The sequence below is a fragment of the Siniperca chuatsi genome, linkage group LG9 (genome assembly GCF_020085105.1).
Source record: "Siniperca chuatsi isolate FFG_IHB_CAS linkage group LG9, ASM2008510v1, whole genome shotgun sequence".
NCBI lineage: Eukaryota > Metazoa > Chordata > Actinopteri > Centrarchiformes > Sinipercidae > Siniperca > Siniperca chuatsi.
Genome location: NC_058050.1, coordinates 22,211,270 through 22,235,151, shown reverse-complemented (window position 1 = coordinate 22,235,151; position 23,882 = coordinate 22,211,270). Strand labels below are relative to the sequence as shown.

General features: G+C 41.2%; 1 protein-coding gene across 2 annotated transcripts in view; it reads right to left on the bottom strand.

The window, feature by feature from the left end:
* Nucleotides 1–23,882, bottom strand: part of znf407 (zinc finger protein 407) — a 145,946-nt gene that overhangs the window by 79,057 nt on the left and 43,007 nt on the right. For both annotated transcript variants that reach the window (XM_044207197.1, XM_044207198.1), the window contains exon 5: nt 2,572–2,646. In XM_044207197.1, the coding sequence (XP_044063132.1) occupies nt 2,572–2,646 (75 nt within the window). The remainder of the gene's footprint in view (nt 1–2,571; nt 2,647–23,882) is intronic.

The window sequence follows — 23,882 nt, the reverse complement described above, 5'->3', positions numbered from 1 at the left end:
GAAAAAAGGGATGTAAGCAAGAGACCAAGACAGACAGAATGAGTGAAAGCCATTTAACTCATTAGGGAAAGGGAGGATCTCAAGTTATATTTAACTTGAAATTTACTGTAATTAGAGGGGGGACATTTAGGGGTTGTAGGAGTCATCCTCCAAAATCTAGAATTGATTGCCTGCTGTATCTCTCACTTTAGTCTCCTGAAAACAAGCTAAAATACTTCACAGTCAGGACTAGAGCTGGGTATCGCCACTGATATCCCGAATCGATTCGATTCCGATTCACAAGGTCCAGATTCGATTCGATTTCTGATTCGATATCGATTCGGTTAGGGATATTTCAGTAACAATACAAATTTTGTTTGGATATGAAAGAAATTTTCAGGGAACTAATGCTGTAAATTGTACAAGGAACCCTCTAACCTGGTGCATTAACAAAAATATTCATGTTTACATTAAGAATGAACCCTTTAAAATCACCTATGACAGAGCTGATATTTCCACTCAGACACCCCAGTGTTTCCCCAACCATTATATTATAAATAAACACATAGATATTAAGAAAGAAAAAAACTTGACATTTAAGGTTAAAATAATGTCCCCTAATCATCAAGTATTGCATTTCAACAATTGTTTGATTGGATGATGTATAAAACAGCTGCTCACTCAATCAGTCAGGTGAGCCCGGGAACCTGTATACCTGAATGGCAGTGTTGGGACTCTACAGATGAATTCATTCATTTGGGTAATTGTTAACTGCATTCTCTTTTGTCCCACAATCCTGAGAGGCACTGAACGCAGCATTGGCCAGTCTGACCTGTGACCCGGATGTCACTAGGTCAATGAAAAGGTCAGCGATGCTTTGTTCTCTTTCTTTCTCCTGGAATCCTTCACTGCGGCAGACAGCCGTGGCTGTCTCCCTCTCAGTGTGGCTTGCTCACCAGCAGACACCCACCTGAACTCTCTCCTCCTGGCTTCACCGTGTAATCTGCTGGGAGCAGAAACACGCAGCAGAACTGAAGTCTCCTGTTCTACTAAAGCCCTGCAAAGGCCTCTCTACAACAAAGATCTCTACAACAAAGTTTAGCGCAAACGGCTGCCACACACAAAGCCTGCCAGCTAACTTCGCATGCTAACAGGAGCACGAAACAAGTTAACACTGCAAGTTAACACTGTCAGGACAACCACAGAGGGAGCGACCGGCCTCCTCCGATCTCTACAAGTGAACACTGCAGAGCGAAAGACGCTTCCACAGCGGAACTACAATTCTTCCCAGCTTGGCTCGTCTACAAGAGATTGCCAGCTGCCAGCTAACAGCAGCACCAAATCCACCTCTCTTTCCTACCCACGGATGGTAACGTAACAACTGGGCATAGCATAGAGTAACAGTGTACTTGGCTAAGCACAGGACTGTTTAGTTAATGATGTACATGTACTGATGTGTTTTTCTAAAGATTTGATGTTGTGACGTGTTTATATGTTAGGTTAATTTGGTAGCCACATGCTAAGCCAGACATACGGAGGCAGAACAACGAAACATTCCTTTTGCCGCGAACCCAGACCTGCGCACACACGCACACCCTTTGTTCTGTAGTTTAGTGTATGTAGAGTTAGTCTTGTATGTTAATCTCTGCTATGTTAAACTCCAAATCCTTCAACCTACTAGCTATCAATGGTAATTTGGTTATAGTTATTAATTTAATTATTAATCTGAGTTCCAAATTGATAATTTAGTGTATTTTATAAGACTCAATCAATTAATTGGCTATCATTTCTCTTCTTTAAGAAGAGTGGTGCTCCTGAGGACTTTTATTTATTAAAGTTATTTATAATTATCTTTGATAATTCTGATATGCCATAATTAACTGATCACACCTACACAAGTGGGTGCCCCTTTAACCATTGTAAATCACAACAGCAGATTTTCACTCGACTCACAAAACCTCCGTAAGTTAGCATAATATGTTGTAGAATTTTAGTGTTATTCATACTTTAATACTGCATGTGCATGTATCAACATTTATACACACTGTTTGTGAACTTCTTTCGTCTTACGTTCGGCGCATCTATGTGCCGTTTTTAGCTCAGAGAAAGAGTTCATCAAGCTAGGAGCACAACACATGAAAGCAGCCAAATCTGTAGTTTCCGCAAGAATTCCAGTATTGCACCCTTCTGATCTGCGGAGTGCAACTCGCTGCACTTCACGGCCGGAGAAAGCTTTTCCTGGCGAGGACACTGACACTGGTGGCTGGGGTCCCGCTGCTTAGATACCTAATGGCAAACTGCTTGTCAAAGAAACAAAACCCAAGCGCAGCTCAACGCACAAGCGCTTCACTCTAGCGCTTCTCTGCAAGAAAAAAAACGCTATGTGGAAACAGGCAGGTATATATTAAAAGATCGATCTCGGATTTTATGAATCAATATCAGATAATTCAAATGAAGATCGATGTGAATTCTAATTCTCCCTTTCATTAATGTAAAAGTACTAGAATTATTTTTTAAGAGATTTGTTTTCTTTTTAACTGAAAAGCAGATATGATATATAGTGCTGAATGCAGTTGCAAGTGTTAAATTTACCTCTCTTTACGCTGTCCAACTCCATGTTTTCCCAGCAAGTGGGTGCTGAGGTGTTTCTTCATCACAAAGGCCCATCTGCAAAACACACATAGAGAACATGGGTTAATTAAAGAGCAAAATCAAGCTTCAATATGATACATAAATTCTATGCTGAAGTTTAACGCACATAGCAGATTTTACAAGAGAGTTTGACCAGTATGCTGGTTTTCTGTTTATTTCAAGAAAATCTGAGCCATAAATGCATCACTACAGTACATGTGTGCCTGAAAAATTCTTCCCAGGATTATAAGAGAATGGTGGGACAAAATACTAGAAGATGTGAAGCACTGGAAGACAGACTCTGTAATCATGTGTACTGAGATGAATGAACTAGACTTCTTAAAGTAAGACTCAAGCTGGATATAGACATGTTTTCTGTTTCTCACAGATTCCAACATTGAGCTGTAAAACTGAAAAGATGTGGTGTATTTGTTTTGCTTATTTCTCCTTTTTTCCCCTTAAAGATGCGTTTCACTTTAGGAATATGAGGGACTATGTGTTGCTTGTCCTGTTTGTGCCCACTGGTAGACACTTTAGCTTTAGAAAACAAACCCATCCTTCTCTTACATTCATAGACTTTTCCCAGGAAACTCTATCTGACATGGAGTCCTAATCTGTCACAAACAGGTTTTTGGGTAGAAAAACTATTGTTCTGTTAACAGAGGACAGACCAGCAAAAGAAACACCAATTTATACAAAAATTTTGCACCACAAGATGAGTATAAAGTTTGAGAATGTTTGTTTTACAAGCACCTTTTTGGTCAGACAGTAGAATGAGAATCTAGGCAAAGAGTTCCACATGTTGTACATCAATGTGTCAAACAAATACGTACACTTGTGCAAGGATTCAAATGCACATGTATCTACAGTACATGCAGTTGCACGCACACACAGTCAAAAACATCAGGGTACCATGGCTCGAAAGTGACCACAATGTCCTGACTTTGTCGAGGGCTCTGAGTTTACCATGTCTCCTAAACAGCATATGAAAACATAATGAACGGATGACAGGACTAACTACTCTGACATCCAAGCTGATTCACCAGTGTTTTCATCCCCTGGCCTTTTCATTTAGCACCCATCACTTCCCATTATTGTGCAACTGAGAGACAATGACCACATCTGAGAGCTGAGGATGGAGCTACATGAAAGAGGCTGAGGGAGTTGAACCAACAGTCATGTGGTCGCCCCTGTCACTGCACACACTCGGGTCCTCCCATTTCTTCTTTTCTGGAGGTTTTCACTTTTGTTTCTTCCAAGTAGATCATTATTCTGTTTTCTCTCCGGCAAGCCCGTCTGTGCCTTTCTGAAGCTTTCCCTCTAACTTTAGGAGTCAGTCTTTCATAAAGCGAAAGCACAATTATTTCACCATTTATGTCGCTATGTCAGCTATTGCCCCCCCCACACACACACACAAATGTCTGGACACACACGGCTGTGTCCTCCATCCCATCATGGCCCCAGACTCCCGTCCATCATTGAGGCCCCTGAGGCTGACGCTAACTAAGACCACCATATAAATATTCAAACATGCTCCACTGTTTTGCCTCACTATCATCACTCTACATTTTCTCAATCCTCTCTAACTCAATCCATCCACCCGTCCAGAATGTTGCCTTGGAGTTAAACTGGGAGCGAGCGTATGACTAAATCTTGTATACTCCAATCAGGGAGAATGGCAAGATCAAAATGCTGAGCTTTTCGGGCCCATTGGAAGCGCCTCTGACTGACGGCATCATCTATAAATAAACAAACAGCATAATTAAGATATTTCTGAGAGGGTGGGGGTAGAAGAATTAATCAATATATTTGAGAGAAAAGCACAGCTTTGGAACACTTCACGCATGCTTGTTTAAGTCGTCGTGTTTAGACGGGGAGAAAAAAGAGCTTGCAAACATTTCTGTTAATTATGTATTACAGCTGTCCTTCATAAACCTAATTACAGAGTGCTGAAAGGCAACAGGGGCAATTTGCATATGCGCATGAAAGACAAGACATATGCAAAATATGATTTTAATTAGCATTCTTTGATAGCAAGGGGTACAAATCAAACTGGCATGTTGTGAGATTCTCATCTCGCCCATTTTTTACTGGATTATTCTCAGAGTGGCACGAGTGCAAGATGGGTAATGCCCTGTGGAGGCACCTAGCCACACACACATCCTTGTACTTCTATCCATGTGAGGACCGTCATTGACTTAATAAATTCCCTAGCCCCTTACCCTAACCTAATTCTATCCTAACCCTTAAAACCAAGTCTTAACCTTCAAACAGCCCTTTGAAGTTGTGAGGACCAGCCAAAATGTCCTCACTTTCCAAAAATGTCCTCACTATGTAAGTTAAAAAAAAAATGTGTTCCAGTCCTCACTATGTAGCAAGTACAAGTAAACACACACACATAAACATATATATATAGAAAAAAAAAAAGTGGGTGTTAATATTCACAGAAATACACAATAACAACATGCACAATCACAAATAACCACACACAAATGGAAAAATGTGAATACCCACTGCACACAAATGGTGATAACATAATTAACTTTTCCCCATATGATTATCTAATACATCCAAAACTACTACACACATATACTGATACAAATTCGGACAAATGACAGTCCTTACTCACAAAAACAGACATCTACAAGTACCCTATCTCTCATGTGTATATATACACACACACACACACACACACACACACACAACACAGAGAAAGATCCCATATCTAAATGTTAAAGGGGCAAATCCATCTGTTTAAAGCAGTGTGTAATCAGCCCCCTGCCCTTGGTGTGTGTGCATCCTCTGCCATCCAGGTCAAGGCCTCAGCTTGTCGTCCTGCTGCCTTGGGCTGCATCATCAGCCCGAACCATCAGCCTTGATGGTTATTGTAACAAAGGGATACTTTAACATGCCATTCATCCATATCAATTCTCTTCCCCCCCATGAATTGAACTAATAAGGCTGTGCCTCTGCCCTCCAGGGAGGCTCATAATATCCATTGCAGATATGAAAAAAGAAAAAGAAAAAGAAAGACGGAGGCTCTGGTGTTTCACGTTCGACTTTCCCTTCAGACTAATCGGCGCGCCACAGCTCGTTAGGTCCGTGACGTGCCGGAGCTTTACCGATAAGCAGGGGAGACACGGCTCAATTACCCACAGTTACAATCTTTCTCTCTCTCTTCCCTCCCGCCGCCTGATGATGAAGAGATAACATGTCAATATTTGATACAAACAACTTAATTTGCCTAATGGTGTTCCTGGATAGGCCCATCTACACGTCCGGAAGGGATGGGAGATCTAAGAAAAGGCCTGGAGCAACACTCAGCTTAGACGTACCGTAGTCCACCACCCCTCAAATCACGCACAGCCATTCTGAGAGTTGCGCACAAGGCATGCTGGGAGAGAGCCAGGTCAGACATGACATACTTTGCCAACTTTTGCTTGAGTTACTTTCAGCTGGTTTCTTCCGGTTTAACAATCAACTTTGAAATTCTGACATCTCTGCTCATATTGTTGCCTTAAAGCCATACCAGATGGCATCAGGTACAAGAATGGCAAAGCTGGGAAATTTAAACTTTTGTCATCAAGCAATGTGAACATGGTGGTAGAAAGCACTTTACATCGGCAGTGGTGGACTGCTCTTCTTCAATTGAAAACAACTTCTAGTTCGACAATGAATGTGTACTATTGTCAATGTCTCTTGTTAACAAAAGACTGGACAAGTCCATGGACACAATAACACAGCTGTATGTATGAGACTGTTCATTTTCAGTCATTTCACTTCTAAACGTTTAATGCATCGCTATACATTGTGTTAGCCACCCCCAAAAAAAAAACAACTCTGGGGAAATGGAGTGACACTACAATGAATGACCAGAAGAGTAAATCAGGAAAGAAGCAGATAGACAAAGGTAGCGTGCATACTACCTATACCTATTTTTAAACAGCTGTGTTGTCCTAACTATGGTTGAAGAAGACAAAAGTTAGGGAACAGTTGACACAATGTCTGGTAATTTTTCCTTTGAAAACAACTGAACACCCAGTTTGCTGCCTGCTGTGCGCCACCACAACATGAACGCAACATAGGAAAAGCTATGAGGTGAAAAATGATGCAGAAATCAAACAAACTTCTGTATTGTAATTGGTTAAAAGGTAAGTGAAAAACCATTAAGAGAGAGCTACCAGATGAGTACGAACAGCTCAACCCTCACTGGGCGAAGCCGCCGAAACCTGGCGAAGAAGAGGGGTTCCATGAGGGAAAGATGAAAGGGGAGTGGGGATGAGCTCTGAAGTTATGGGACTATGCTTCAGCTCTTTCTGAGGAGAAACACACACATACACATACACTCTCCAGTGGTCCGCTGGGCCCCAAAGAAATGAGTGTGTGCGGGCTCATCCAGCCTCCTGTGCCAGTCCTAATGATGGCCTCCACCTGCTGCTTTAATGTCACAGCTGGATCGCCCTCCATCCCTCACTGACTCTGACTGCCATCAGCAGCAGGTAGCTCCCCTCTGCACACTCCTCCCTCCATCTCCTCTGCCATCTCAGCTACCTTCATCTCCCTTCACTTCCATCTTCTGTTTCTCCTACCACTCATCACAATATTACCTCCTCCCATCCATCTCCCTGCTACACTTCTGCTCACACTTATTTTTTCTTACAGCACCTACATCGCTTTGCCATACCTCCCTTCACCTCCTCTCCCCCATTTCTGTCCATCTTTTCTGTTTTCCCCAATTCTTTCCTTTCTGTCTATTCTGCACAGCACATTTAATGTCTAAGGATACTGCACCCACATACTATATTTATCATTGAAGAGGGATATCCATAGCATAAAAAAGAACATCTCACAATGCCACAACTAATTTACTCTTCTGAGTAACCATAATGTGTTTCTTCCTTGTTTATGTTTTTTTTTTAAACCAATCCTGGAGAAGCGGAAAACCTGGAGGTAAGTTGACATGTCTAATCTGAGAAGCTTTGACAGGCAGGTGAACTGACAGAAGAACAGAAACCAACACTTGGCTGACAGCAACCCTGGAGCGCTGAGACAGCTGCCGACATGTCAGACAGACAGATAAACAGACAGGAACAAGAAGTCGAGAGATAAGACATTTATTGACAGACAGAGCGACTGCTTTCCTGACAGAGAGACAGACAGGCAGACGTCAAGAATAAGGACGGAGGAAGGAGGGATTCTGCTGAGTTTACAGGCTGAGTTTAATGGATGCTCTACAAGCAGGCCTATAGCAGTAGATGGGGTGAACTAAATGTGGTGTCAAATTTGCAGATGTGGAGATAGATGGTGATGGAAGGATGGAGAAAGAAAAGCCACGGGAGAGAAAGAAGGGAGATAAAGGAATATGAAAAAGCATGATGGAGTATCTAGATAAGCTGGAGTGAATGTGAACTAGGGAAAGAAGCAGAGGCAAATGTAGTTTGTGCTGCTGTCGCTTTGTGTGATGGAAGCAAGAGGCGACTTCGCATCAATATTGCTTGGGCTTCTAAGAGATCTGCTTATGGAAACATCCCATAATGTAACAGATATTGGGGAGGAAAATAAATAAATAAAACATCTGAATTGATTTTGTTTTTATGCTTATGCCAGAGCAAAGCAAGCACTTGATCTATTCTAAGATGATCTTGATAAAAATAAGAGAGGCAAAGTGTTTCTCTGACGACTGATCAACATCAAGCCTCTCAATGAAACAGACACCTCTCACTTATGATGCCGCCGCTTGTGCGTGCACTCCTGTGTGTGCGTGTGTGTCCTCTAGTCTTAGAGGAGGTACATAAAAAGCTCACTTTGCCTCTCCAAAGGGGTTTTTGGATCATCTGCTGAGGCAGGTGATGGGGCTTGACGGATTGATTGAGGCGAAGTTCTCATCGACAGTGGCAGCGCCCCATAGAGTTCCCAGCTCCAGTGCACACTGTTCCATTAAAGGATCATTTAGAGGGAGAGCAAGTTCCACCTGCACTTATGCAGAGCACACCCTAATGTGAGATGAAACAGACATTTTCGAGCTACAAGAAGGGAGGGAAGAAGGAAAAATTATAATAATGAAAAATAAAAATTCAGTCCCTTCCCAACAGCGCATTTCCATCTTCAAGAGAACGGCGATTGATGAAGTAATCTATTATTGATATCATCATCGTTATGTGCCGATGGCACTTTCAGTGTTACCCAGCTCAGAGCGTCATTGCACTGTTTGCAGATTATGCTACTCAGCATCATTATATTTTCTAATTAACTGCTTTAATTTGGGATTTAAATCCTAAATGAGGGGAGAAACTTGAAAATGCTGAACAAGAAAGAATAATACTGTATTTGGTGTAAAGATGAAAGGAGATGTGTATAAAGAACAAGGTACAGCCAGTTAATAGTAGCTATAGCACTTTTCAAAATAGACTTGTATAAGCTGGCATATTGTGTGAAATCAGCACAAATACGATTCACTTTATGGATAATAAAAAAAAGGAGAAAACACTATCCGCTATGAAGATGGAACATGTCCTGAGAAACATTTTAAATGAAATACATATAACATACTAAAATACTGCTGTGTTATGAGGAGGTGAAAAAGTCTCATTTTACACAAACAAAACAAAATGAATCAAAAATGCTGGTTGTTAAAGGCTGTTAGCTTCTCTTGCTAATGCATCTCTCTCTCCTTCCTTCCTTCCCCTTCCTCTCTGCAGTGCAGTTAAAGATATGAAAAATATATGTGCTTTTCCCCCCTCTCCTTTCCACCGCGCCGTGTTAAATCATTAAAGAGAAGTCCTGCTCATTATCTCTCTAAACAAAACTTCTCTTAAACCAAATAAATCACCGTTGCGCGGCGCAGCTAACAGCCGTGAAGGGATAAATTACAAAGCGCCTCGCTGGCAGCGCTGGTATTTTAAAAAGCTTGCTGCACAATTTCTATGATGTGCAGTAATTTGTAATGCAGGTTTCCTTATGTTTATAAGGTCTCCTCAGGTGTGTGTGGTGTATGCTGGAAGAAGAGGTGAAAGGTGGGGAGTGAAAAATAAAAAAGAGCCTATTTATGTTCTTTGTACTTTCATTATTATTAAGCTTGTTTTGGCAATAAGCAAAATAATTTTACATTCCTGAATTTATTTTTATAAAGTTAATTATATTACTGAGACAGCAAAACATGACCATTGCCAGTAGGGTTTGAGTGATAACATCTGAAAGCCTGCATTGCGACTGTATGTTTGGATTGAAGGTCAATAGTTTGTATTTTCTGGTGATTTTAATAGCATTACATTTAATCATTTATGGTTTGAAAGATCAGTTTCTGGGGCATCCTAGTACCTCACCTGGTAGCACAAGGCTGAGTCCAGTCCGCAGCCGTTTGTTGCATGTCCTCTCCCTCTCCCTCTCTCTCCCTCTCTCTCTCTCTCTCTCTCTCTCATTTCCACTCCCTTCAGCTGTTCCTATTTTATAAAGGCAAGAAGCCCAAAAAATAATCTAAAAAAATAATCTAAAAAATCAGTTTCTGCCACAATAGTATTCTTGGCAGGTTGGAACACTTTTGAAACAGCTCTTAGACCATCCCAAAATGCAGCTAAAGGACATACTGATATAATTCATTTAGAAGGCTCCTTAAAGCAAGAGGTGTTTGCTTTCATTTCAAGATTTACACACTGATACTATTGAAGCTGTTACATAAAATCCTTCCTCACTGTCCTGATATGATTTCTTTGAAGGAATAACAAGAATAAAAACGGACTATCTGTGGTCAGAGAGGTTGCTACATTATATCAGGAGGAAGACAACACTGCTGATGTTAGCATTATATTTTTAATCAGCCAGTCAAACTGATATATTGGTGTAACTGTAACCAGTTTTTCCAGCGGCCTCATGCCCTGTTAAAGAGTCTAAGTGAGGGGAAAGACACCAGCCACCCCCTTCACCTCCATCCCCACCTCTGCAACCTCTGTGCTCCTTCAGGGACCAGGAGCTGTGATGAGCCCCCCCGACCTCTCTCTGGACCCCAGTGGGCAGATTAAACTGCGGATAACAGGGCTCCACTTGGGTTCATTTACAACAGCAAGCCTCCCCTGTGCCTCCTGGGGATAAAAACCAACTGTATCCCTGATCCCCCCCCCCAAAAAAATAAAAAATAACAGCCCAAACATGATTTATTCAGTCTGTTTACTGTACACTCTATCTGCCTGTCCTCTGAGAACAAATTAAATGTATGAAAAAGAGAGTGAAGAAAGAGAGAAAGAAAGAATGAGCAAGAAGAGAAAGGGGGAGAGCTATCAAAATAAATAATTAAATAAAGGAAATAAAAATAAAATACACAAAAATCTAGAGGCGTGGAGTGTGTTTAATTCGCACAGGAGGTCTATAATAACAGGCTTTGTTCAAGACACACACTACACTGTGTTTGCAAAGATGCATACCTTCAACTATGGCTTCAAAATAAGGTGGAAAAGGTAGGTTTTGGTAAATCACAGAACACCAGGTTACCATGTTCAAGCCCCAACGATCGGGAAGATGCTAAGAATGAGGAGTGAGAGGTAAAGAGAGCGAAAATTGAAAAGAAACAAACAAATAAGACAGCCTCTAATTTCAACCGCTGGTGTGTCTCGCACATTAAAAAGAACTGACGCAACATGACAAGCGAGAGTTGTATTTCTCTCACTATAGTTTTGCTAAAGCAGATAATCCATAAAACATAAGGCCTCTGTATTGACGTTTTTCCTCAGCCAGCTGAGTGAAAGGCGTAGCTGGGATGTCAGGCCTGTCTGTTGGCCAGCTACCACTCTCATTATCCTCGCGCCTCTGTGAAGGGCAGCTAAGGTCACAGTCCAGAAGAGCAAAATAACCGCTATGGTACTAATCTAATATCCAGCGATCCTATCAAAGAATGACTTATTAGGCTCAAAGAACTATAACTGTTGATGGAGAGGAAAGATTGTACAAAGTGGAAGTTCACAGTCTGTGGGTATGGAAAGTTGAACTGCAAATGTGAAATCTGTCATCATCTGGTTGATGATATTGAAAAGTACTTTCTCTCACCCAGGAGTAAGTTTCTGAGTATTTCCTCTGAGGTTCAGTGAGGTGTCAGTTGTCTGAAATCAAATAAAACATTGGACTTTCTGGAGATTGAGTGAGAGTACAGCTTAGGAATTTATACAATGCACCGTTCAAGTGTTATTATAGATGCTGTTGCCTCCTACTCAAAGCTAGCGCACTTCTGCACCTCTCAGAAAGTATGCATACACACGCACACACACACACACACACACACACACACAAAGGATGTCTTTGTTTGGCTATTGCTGCCGTTGTCTTGACACCCACCATCTGCCGCCCCGGCAACAGAGAAGAGTGAAGAGAAGAGTTTCTCTGTCTGGAAACTCGCCCTTCACCCCGCAAACCCCCCCGACAAAAACAAAAACTGCAAGGTTTCACTCCAATGAGCGCTGGCCTCCCTCCCACCGCTGATGCTCTCTGATGCTCCACAGTGTCAATAAATAGCCAATTTCTACCTTTTGTAATCCCTTGTTTAAGTCCTTGCTGAAATATATGAAGTGGTAAACAACACAAAAGATTTACAGTACGAGCCGTCCAAACACTTTTTTTTTTCAAGAGCAAAGAAAGCCTTGTGAAAACTCAAAGCTCTCATTCAGACATTTTTATTGAAGTGTGTGTGTGTGTGGGGAGGGAGGGGGGTAAATTGCAATGGTCTTCCTCAGTCACATTCTACAGACGAAAGATGTATCACAGAGAGCGAGCACTCAAAAGTAAATGAAATAATAAATAAATAAGTAAATAAAGTATGCTATGCAGATGAGGGTGACGAAGCCTCCATCTCGGCCTGTTCTGCGATGCACTGGCCATTCATCACCTGCACATGCAAAGTACCGGCTCCGATCCTTAGCATATTCGCATATTATAATGAAGGCTTGCATGCAAATGAGGACGACCTTTTCCTTTTGGCTTTTCCTTTTTTTTTTCTTTTTTTTCTTTACAACTTTACATTAACAGGAGAAGAGTGTAGAGTAGTGGCTGTAACGGCTATTAGAGCGACAGGCTGAGTACGTGACGTTGTGATCTAAACTCAGGGACGCTGTAATTAGGCTAATCTATTACCAGACGGCGGCTGTCAAAGATCTTTATGGCAAAGGACAGACTTGTCAGACACTTTATTTATTAAAACTGGCTCTGGATTTTCTAAAGGGATGGTCAGTTAGACCCACAGAAAAATGTACCCCCACAGTGACATGGGCTCAGACATGGATAACATATCCAACACAGGCACCCAGGGGACCTTGGCGCTGCCCCTGGACCTTTGAGGTGGTACATGTTACAACCTAATATTGGCTGAGGGTGTCCAGCCTTGTGTCACACCAATGGACTGGCTTCGACCTGAATATCAAACATTGTCCAGTTAGGCTTGATGTGTGACGCAGCTCTTTTATAAAATTAATGATCGACTGAAGAATTGATTGATTGCCCTGGTTGTCTTTGTAAAACTCTTAATCTGGGCAGCTGCATTTGACACAATTTCAGTTAGACTATATAAAAAACTTGTGCTTTTTCAAACTCTTTTCCCGTTACACATACTTTCAAAAGGATTTGTAATACATATCAGCACAAAATATTATAAACAGTGTCAATCTAAGGTCTGTGAGTTTCACCATCAGTTTTAAAAACCCATATCGGTTACACTTCAGTTTTGGCTGTCTGTCTTTGCATCCAACTCCCCGAGCCAGGCCTCTCCTCTCTCTTTCTGTCTGTCACCAGTGACCAGTGGAGGGGAGGGGAGACCAGCCGTCACCAGCCTCCCCTCTCCCGTCCACCAGGCAGGGTCCTGCGCTGTCGGTAGGGAGGCGGGAGAAAGTTATGCCTCCTTACTGTGACTTTGAACTTTCTCAGATGAGGCATAAATATTGAAATATTGAAATGAAAGATGCGGCGGGTGCAGAGGGGATGGGAGGGATGTGGAGGGGGAGAAGGAGGAGGAGGGAGGAGGAAAGGGAGAGAGGATAGACGGATTGGGGGGGAGAAGAGACAGGAGGCCCACTGAGAGAAGAGACAAGGCCCTCACCCCTCTGCCAGGCTGCATTCTAGCAGGCCGACAGTTATGGATAGGAAACATTACTGCTGCTGGTAATTAAAGCAAAAACTAATACTGTCTCTTGGATGAGGGAGTTTCATAGTGAGCATCCATTTGTCACTGCTGCACACTCACCAAGGCCAGATTAAATCACACACATATTTAGTCCTGCTGTACACAGGGGATCTATATCTATCTATCTATCTATCTATCTATCTATCTATCATTTTAACTATAATTTGTAAAAAGGTAAAGATAGTGAATATCAACTCTAAACACTATTACCAGCTTCAGTCCAAAATACTGGTATCAGCTTTCAAAAACACATGTAGGTCAGCTCCTACTAAAGAGTCCTCAGTGAGGCAGTAAGTGAGTGACTGACTGTAGAGTGGCAGTGAAAAGGCCACTGGCTGCGGGGTGGAGTGGTGGGCAAAGACGAGGATGGGGGAGGAGGAGGAGGGGATGCCATGTCACCAGACGGAGGGGATCGGTGACACTGAGCGTGTCACGGGGTGACAGCTGCACTCTGCTAGGACCAGCAGCCCCTCCAGCGGTGTCAGAGGAACCAGTAGCTCCAGATACTGACACTAGCAGCCATACTGACAGGCCAAACATGACTCGTCTCAGCTCTCGCCACAGACGAGGCCTGACGGCACGCAGAGACACCAAGAGAAGGAGGGATGGAGGGATTAGAATACGGGATAGAAAGAGCAAATAAATACAAACCAAATCTGTGTCTCCTGAACTGGACAAACAGAACACAGCACTGTGTGGACTGAAAGAAAATTTAGTATAGAGTTGATCGCAAAGGCAGCACACACTGTCATAGGTAAAAGACAACAAAATAATGTAGCCCCCAAACAAAGTTGCCCTCTGAACTAATTGGTTGAAATTATGTCAGCCTGTTTTGACTGGATAGAGACCAATCAATAGTCTCCTCCTTAATTTATAATGAGTGGAGAAAGTTAACGATAGTGACATGGTTTGCAATGTTTTTTTTTCCATTTGTTCTTTGAATAAAGACTAACTTTTGCCAACATGAAAAAGTGCTCCCTTACTTTTCTTTGTTTAGCAAAACTACTTTGTTGTTCAAATATCTTAAAACATGTTTGTTTCTGAGAATTTTCTCTCCTTTTTGAAAGGAAGGAGCCAAAAAAAAAATAAGAAGAAGAGGAAGATGAATACTTGAGGAAATGCAGAAACATGCAAGGTACGGTCAAAAAAGCATTTGGATTATGTAGAATCCAAACCAAGTTACTATGGAAACAGCCATGATTATATCAAGACAATTACATGTCACAAAAACTTTGTTTCTTTCTCCTGTAACCTGCTTTATAAAAGAAAAGGTTATATTGCCCTACTTTAAAAGCAAAACACCAAAGAAGACCATGTAAATTGCACCTGATATTACATGAACTGCTTAGGTTAGTTAGGTTAAGTCAGATTATTTTAGCACAATGTTGTCCTATTCTTACTTCTTATAATTTCACATCTTTGTTGACCTCATGATGTTTTCCAGTAAGGGAGGAGTTGTTAGGAAGGAATCAAGCAAGAGACACAGTATGGGGGGAAGGTGGGAGAAAGGAAGGATGAAAATGATAAGATGTAGATGGAAATATGGTGATTTAAGGGGAAAAACATGGAGGGGTAGGGGGGTAATGCCAAAAGGGGAGAGGGCAGAAAACAGAAAGGGGAGAGAAAGAGGGAGGAGATGTAAAGGACTCGGAGAGAGGGGGAGTGCAGCGACGAGACTGATCGCTGTTGATCTTCACGATAAGCGCTCCCGACAACTTGTGACCAAAGTGGCGCTTCGACACTAATCGGCCGTGAAGGCTGACCTGCAGCGAGGCAGCGAAGTTCAGATCGCATAGAGCCGGCGCTGCAGCTCAGACGAGATGGACCCAGACAGGAGACATCCAGGCATCAAAACTCCCTGAGAAATTGCGACATTGGCTTCAGTGCACTGTGAGAAGAACATAAGAGGAGAAAAAAAAGCAAGCAGTGATACTCGGTGCTCTTGGCAGTCGAGGCAGACTTATCTGGCTAAGTTGAAAAGAGAAGGACAGAGGCAAAGGAGAGTGGAGTGAGGGAGTCAAGAGAAGTGTCTAGGGGAGGGGAGGAGGATGGAAAAATATGAGCAGAGTAAAAAAAAACATAGAAAGATCAATTTTATTGACAATTATCTGTGAGCTGGACTGAGCTGAATTGGAGACTAACCTTGAACTGTGTGTGTTCAACCTCTGCAAGACATAAAGGGTGTGTGTGCAAACTGCACCAACAGGTCTGAATACTCACATGAGCAAAGAGTAAACAAGTCAAAGGTATAAAGAAAATAGCTGGGGAGGAAGTAAACTGTGCTACATGTGCACAGCCTTACACTGTGCACATCTTTCTGTGGTATTTTAATGGGCCGTCAAACCAGTCCCACCTCCATAACGGTGCAGTGGAGATCCTTCACTTAGGGACCCGCCCTGTGAAATCAGCCACTAAACCTATACCTTTTCAAACAGCAGATGTGACAAATATTACACACCATCAGTAGAGCTCAAACTATTAGTAATTAATCGATTAGTTGATTTGCAATGCTTTGATAATCAATTAATGGTTTGAAAAATGGCCACATTGCTTGTTCCATCTTCTTAAATGTGAGGATTTGTTGCTTTTCTTTGTCTTATATGATAGTAAAGTGAATCTCTTTGGGTTTTGGACTGTTTTGGACAAAATAAGTGTTGAGAAGACGTCAACTTGGGTTCTAGGAATCTGAGTTTCTCATTATTTTCTTAGATTTTATAGACAAAGCCATTAATCGAGAAAATTGTTGGTGGATTTCTCAATAATGAAAATAACTTAGTTAATATTAAAAACTTTGCTGTAAAAAATATTTGAAATTACTTTATTTTGCTTAAATGAAGTAGAAATACTTTATGTAAATTTTTCCCCGCTTGTTGATCTGATGGTCCTTTTTTAACACAAACTTACAGAAAATCCGGTGTGTCCATCATCTGTTGGCAGACTGATCTGACGGCCACATGAGGGCACTTCGAGTCCGGCCTTAACCCCCCATTAGAACTAACCATTAGAAACTCAATCATGAATGGAACATTCAAGAAAAAGGCGTTGCACATTGATCTCAGTCAATGCAAAACCACCACGGCAATAAGGACATACATTAACATGAAGATGGAGACAATATAAAAAAAAACAAGAAACTCAATCATTACTACTTCAACTATTAGTAGGAATCTTTTTTTTACTGTTTTCTCCATGTACCCTAGCATAGACTTTATTTTCCACTAAAACACTGTCTGTCAATAATCTGCTAATGATCCACTGAAGGACAGCCTAAATAGTTACATATAGTTCAAGAAAAACTCTGTCTGGCTGTTAGACTGTCAACCAATCAGTCAAGGCTTAAATTTACCAGAAAATACCATTCAGAGTCCATTCCATACTTTCTGTCACATGCTGGCGTTTAAACAAAACAGATCTTCATACATATTATTCATTCTTAGATATATATTTTCACTTTCACTCAAAGCGGGTTGTCCTCTGTTGCCAAGGCGCTGCCACCACGACAGTAATGGGGAGGAAACATGAAGCTATATTTTAATAAGTAGGGAACAAGGTGTTTATTCAGTCATTAATGACTACTGGCTCCAACTTAAGGCGCCACATCCAAAAATGTGTCCATTGCATAAAAATACATTGGATCTAATCATATCTGGCACCATAAATCATCTGTGGCTGTGTCCCTTTAGGACACTTCACGGCAAGTAAACATGAGCTAGGTGAAGAGTGGGGGGGTGGGGTGGAGATTGCATGATCAAGACAGAGTGTATCCACATGTGTGTGTCAATATTTCATACCAGCGGTAGAAGTGTGTGCATGTATCCTGAGAGGACATTATAGTTCTGCCTATATTTTATATATGAAATAGTAGTTTTATCAAATGGTCCGCAACTGTTGAGGTAACAGCAAGAGTGTTTTTGGATTGACTGATGAACAGATCACGAACAAACAGGACAAACAAATCTAACCGGAGAGTCACTTGACTGAAGAGCTGAGACGAACCAAAATATGGCTCTGCGGCTCTTCTGAGTCTGATAGTTTGCCAGTAGTTTCAATAATGGCAGCTATGTTCAACCTAACCACCAGGACACAAGTGTGGTTGTCAGTCTGAGTATTCTTCACATACGCATACACATACACACTGACGTGGTTTGGTTAAATCGGAGACAGAAGCAGGGATTCTAGAAATATTCCCTTATTGATCTGTTGTGGGAAGATGCTATCTCTTTACATGAGGAGCAGACCACTGGAGCCAGTAAACACACACAGCAACACACACACAAAATCATGAACAGACACACCTAAATAGTATTACTACAAATACAGGGCAGGATGAGTGTATGCTACCATGTACAAAAACACAAACATGCACAATACATTTGCACACTCACAAACCAAAACCACACTCACACACACACATTCAACTCATATGGCATAAATGTCCTCAGAAATAAAGCTTACCAAGTACAAATAGAGCAGGCTGAAGACACAAATACCAATCTGTGCAATTACAAACCGGCCAAAACACTGTTTACTTATTTATTGATGAAGTTAATTGCTCGTTAAAATTGCACATGAATTGTTTTCCACAAACTGCATAAACATTTCATGTTCTGTCTAAAAGGAGGCAAGTTTGGGGGAAATGGGAAGCAAAAAAATAAAATCACACTCCTCTCTTCACTTAACACAAGTACACATTTTTAATTCTTCACCATAACAAATTGCTTATATTTATTCAGCAATGCTAAAAAAAAGATTTTAGAAAGGACTGGGTGAGTAGTTTTTTTTTTTTTTAAACCAAACACACCAAAAGGACTGTCTGGGAGACATGCAGCACAGCGCACGCTATTAGTTCTGACTGCTCGAGCTTCCCATTCCTGTACTTACAGTATACTGCAAATAGGACCATCACTTTTCATTACCTGCTGTTTCCAGCAGAGCTTCACTCTATCATTGCCACGGCATGCTAATGTAAAGCAGGCTACTGTCATGTAAATTAAACTGTTTGTTTTGTTTGCCTTCCCTCCTTCGGCTGATTGTCAGAGCGACTTGCCAGGAGCAGCAGGTGTGTTTGTTTGTGTAGGAGTGCACCGGTGTGCCGGGTTTGCTGTGTGTGTGCCGCGGCTGCTGCTCTATGCGCACAGGCTCCGGCTGCAAAGCAACAAGTGAGCTTGTGAATGTGTGTGTGTAAGTGTGTATGGGTGGGTGGGTGTGTGTGTGTGTGTGTGTGCGTGTGCGTGCAAGTTATGGAATCTGAAACACAGAAATGACACACCACACACAAAGCTCCCAGTCAACCAGATGTGCTCCTGACCCTGAGCTCAGCCACTGAAATGCAAAGTCGGATGCCTACTTGGCGCTCTTCCCCCCGGCGCAGGTACAACCAACTGTCACAAACAATGGGGGAATATGCATACCGTGGGCTAGGGTTTGCTACAACATGCTCTCAATGTAAATCATATTTCACAGGTTTCCAAGAGACAAGCCAGTCAGCCACCAAGTCAGCCACCCAGCCAGTCATCCAGTCATCCAGTGCTCTGCTGTATCTGCAAGGCTACTGCCACTGGGTAATTGACAGTGCATGTAAAAAAAAAAAACAAACAAGCGACCTTGTTTATAACGCTGCCATAAAATATGGAAACTTGTCCCCTCTTCATTTGTAGACACAATGAAATATCAAATGGCACTAGAGAGAAATAAGAAGCCTTCATGATTCCTCATTATGAGACAGATGACAATGACTCCCGTCTCTAATTAGACAGAAGGGGTTTTTGGAGCATCGACTGACATGTGTTAACTAGATAAACAATTCTTCAACATCTGCAAGGAGTGTTGTAGGAAGCGGCAGTATTCCTTGCAAAAGAGAGCAGACCAGCAGCTTTCAAACTCGTTCTGCTTAGCTGCAAGGGGCGGTATGTTAACTAGAGAGATTTTTACACGTAGTTGGTACACAGGAGTTATTTTAAAGCATGGAAGGATTTCTCGTTTTGTTTGGTCATATGAGAGCACAGCAGTTGGACCAAGACGTTGGTGAGAGGGAGGTTTCTGACTAGTTCTTTTAAACCAACTTAAAGCAAAACTGTAATTCAACCAGAGCAAGCATTGTGCATTGTGCAAAGGGGGACAGAGCTTTTGCTATCAGGGCCCCAAGGCTCTGGAACAACTTGCCTGAAGAAATTAGGTTGTCTGAGTCAGTGTCTTCGTTTAAATCTCGTCTCAAAACACATTTTTATCTGAAAGCATATCCTGATTTTACGTGAACTGGCTGTTTATTTTACTGTTTATTTTATTGCTTTTCTGTATTTCATGTGTTTTATTTCTTTATATTTCGTCATTCACTGTGTTATTTTATTTTTCTTGTTGTGAAGCACTTTGTACTTTGTTTTGATAAGTGCTCTATAAATAAAGTTTTATTATTATTTATTATTATTAAAAGCTACCATGAACTATGGGTAAATGGGTCGGACTGTGGATTCCATTCCCAGTAAAAGAAATCCATCCACATACATGCTGCTTAAGAAAATGATTGCACCTATGTGGCTTTTGTTGATAAAATTTAAGTGAAATAATCAATTTCAGCAAATGAGATGTAACTGAACTGATGCCCAAAGGCAAAAAGCAACACGTTTCCTAGTTTTATAAACTTTGAGCAAAATGTCAATGAACATCAATTAATTTCCTACATAACTGTTCAAGTTTGGACGGTTAACAAGTTGGTTGCAAATAATCAAACAATCAATTATGGCTGAATTCCTCAGCCATTCATCATCTATGTGGCTTCATTTAATGTCCCATTGTCCCACCTGATAAGTATCAAATCAGCAGCTGTAAAAAAACACAGTGCACCGCTATAGAACAATAACTAACCTCTCTTTTTATCTAGCTTAACAAAAATACACATGCTACCTACCTAACTAACCAGCTAACTAGCTAGGCTGTCTGCATTAAAGTGACAAGCCAGTGTAGAACGCAACAGTTAGTTGGTTAATTCAGAGTTACCTCATCGCAGCGTTTTGATTCTCAAGATCAGAAACAGAAACAGCCTCTTTCTTTTTCCAAGAAGAGCTAGCTGTTAGCTAGTTGTTGAGCTTGGTAAGCGGACAAGTGATTGTTTGAAAGATGAGGGAGTGATGACAAATCTAATGTCACTGAAAAGTGAAATTAAGATGTAAAAGTTTCATTGGGAAAAAGGCATTATGAAATTAAAAAAAGACTTGAAAAAGTGAAATTTCTCTAATTAAATAAAAACTGATTTATAGGAAACACATACACAAAAGATGCAATCTGTGTCTTTTGACCACACACATATTCGGTCAGGCACATCAACCTAGCTGCTAAAAATGTGCATGCAAGGTAAGAGTATTCTCACTCACACAAAGGACTTTAATCCATGTAAATCCAAATAGCTGCTGAAGAGCTCTCACAGGTTTTAAGCACATTCAACAATTATGCCTCTTCTAAACAGCTTTATGAGAGTGTCTGAAAACAATCAAAAGACAGAAGTGTTAAGAGAAAAACCATGGAAAAACTGTCTTCCATTTCTTCTTCAAGTAATGGTAATTCATAGTCACACACACACACACACACACACACACACACACACACACACACACACACACACACACACAGCAGTCACAGCCTCTGCCAGCTATGTCCACCAACAACAGGCCTTGTCTGTCAGAGAGCATTATTCGTCATACCTTATCCTAGTGTTTGGCTTTCTTAGTCCCCAAAACAAAACAACAGCATGCTATAGCAACGTCAACGTGATCCCGTGACAGATCTGAAGTAACACAAACGCGGCAGAACTTAAAGTAAATTAGCCCTGCGTGATGAGTTGACCACGTCCGTCACTGCGAATCGTTCAGCTCTCCTCTAAAGCAAAGCAGATGCCATCAGAGCAGGCACTGTGAAAGGGACACTTCATACCATGATGATAAAAACAACAGAGAGCTTTTTATATGAACAGAAAAGTGTGTGTTTGGGCTTATTTTTAAGATGAGCCATCCAAATTGTTGTCTAGTGGATTACACACTGACAGCAGCTGTGGGACTGAAATGACTTTTCCACATGTAATGTCATGTAATGTAACCAGAACTCTGAACTCTGATGACCCATGCTCTTGATTTTATATATATATATATATATATATATATATATATATATTTTTTATTTTTTTATTATATATATATAGAAAGCACTGTGTACTCTAAACTTGAGGACACAAATACATACATTATAGTAAGATGTATCACACCGATGGTAGTTTTAGTCCTGATCTGAAAAACATGAAAAACTAAATTCTGAATGTATAATACAATTTTTATTGATGCTGGAGATTGCTTGACTTATGATGACAACTGACTAAGGTCATAGCTTACCCACCCTTCTCTGTGTTTATTGAATGTAACTCAGTGGTGTACATTCGCTGTGTGTTTGTGCAAGGCACATTTCAATATTCAATTGCATAGAAGCCCTACCTTCCAAAAAGCAAAGAAATGCTATAATAAAAATCCACATGTAGCCCGTACATGTGTCAGTGACAATAACATTTCACTGACAGTCATGTCTAGAGAAAGAAAAAAGAAAATAATAAACATTTGGGAATCGTGGCTGCAGCCGTACTTGTGCTGAAATCCAAGATGCAAAACAGAGAATTGATTTCTCCATGAGAAAGGGGGGAAATAAGAGGTTCAGTTTGAAAGAAAAAAAATAAGACCATACGTGATGTGTCATGACACTCATGTTAGCGGGAATTCATGTCAAAATAAAATTATTTGAAAAGGAAGAGCCTGGGCTCTCATAGCACCTCAAAATATCCTTATGGGGGATGTTAGTGTTGCACAGCAGATCTCCACCCAGTCAGGGAAATAAATAGAAAATTAATAAATAAATAAAATGTGTTGTCAAGAAGGCTGCTACTAATAACTATGTCACTTCTGTAGCAGGGCTAATGGTGAAATAATAAAAAAAGAGGGGGATTCAAGTTGCTACCAAAATAGGAGGCTGAGTAGAAAAGCTAAAGAAAAAAAGAAAAGTAGGAAGGACTGATTTCCAAACCTGTGTGTGCATGTGTGTGTGCCTGACTGCGAGGGCATGCTGGTAGTGTTAGTTTTAGCCTGGTAACACATTCCCAGGGCTACTGGTTCCTGCTGGTGTTAACCAGAGCCCGGGGTCTGGGGGTAACTGGGAGTGTTTGATCTGGAAGTTTCCACTGACCCAGGGCTCCTTCTGTCGCACTGCTCGGTTATGCTAATGCCTGGCTGGGTCTCCCTCACCATGGGTCGGCCTTAATGACTCTCAGAATGGAGGGGAGCAGCCAAAACAACTCTCCTTGGTGGGTATCTTGTTAAATTAAAGACACGGGGGCCACTCAGGGAATGGCTTGCCAGCCTCTGAACTACTGAAGGACTGCAGTAAGAAAAGTTACAAAAAAAAAACAAAAAAAAAAAAAAAAACTTCATGGAATAAACAAATGCAGGAGTTCAACTCGAGGTGGGTTACTTGATACAAACAGGCAAATGAATATGCAAAAAACAATGATATCAATATCACAAAACAAACATATGTTTATTAGTTTGCAAAGCATGGAAGTTAGCAGACTTTTTTTTCTTGTTTGTTAATATTTTGATAAAATAGGAAGCATGTATGTGAATTTAAGGTATATGTGGGGTTTGATAGGTCAGTAACAATAGCTTTGTGTGGGCAGGTGTGAGTGTAGTTGAGTAGGTCGGTCAAGGATGTCCAATCTCTACTGGCGTGTTGGTAGGTGGAAAACAAAGTAGGGTGGGAGTGTGTACAATCATCCTTCTTCTCTCTCTTTCTCTCTCTCTCTCTCTCTCTCTCTCTCTCTCTCACACACACACGCTGACAGACACACCAACCTGCACTCTGAAAACTACTCACACACACTGCAATACTCTTTGCCCTCATCTTCCTCCCTCCTCCATCTCTCTTATTCTAATCTCAAGCTAATCTTTTCTCATTCTTACCTCCCCAAACCGACTCATATTTCACCGCCCGTATCTTTACATTTTCTATTATCCACCACTGAAAAATGTGACCAATGTAGGCACTGTTTTGAAATAAAATATAAATCATCTTAGATAAAGATACGGTGTGGTTA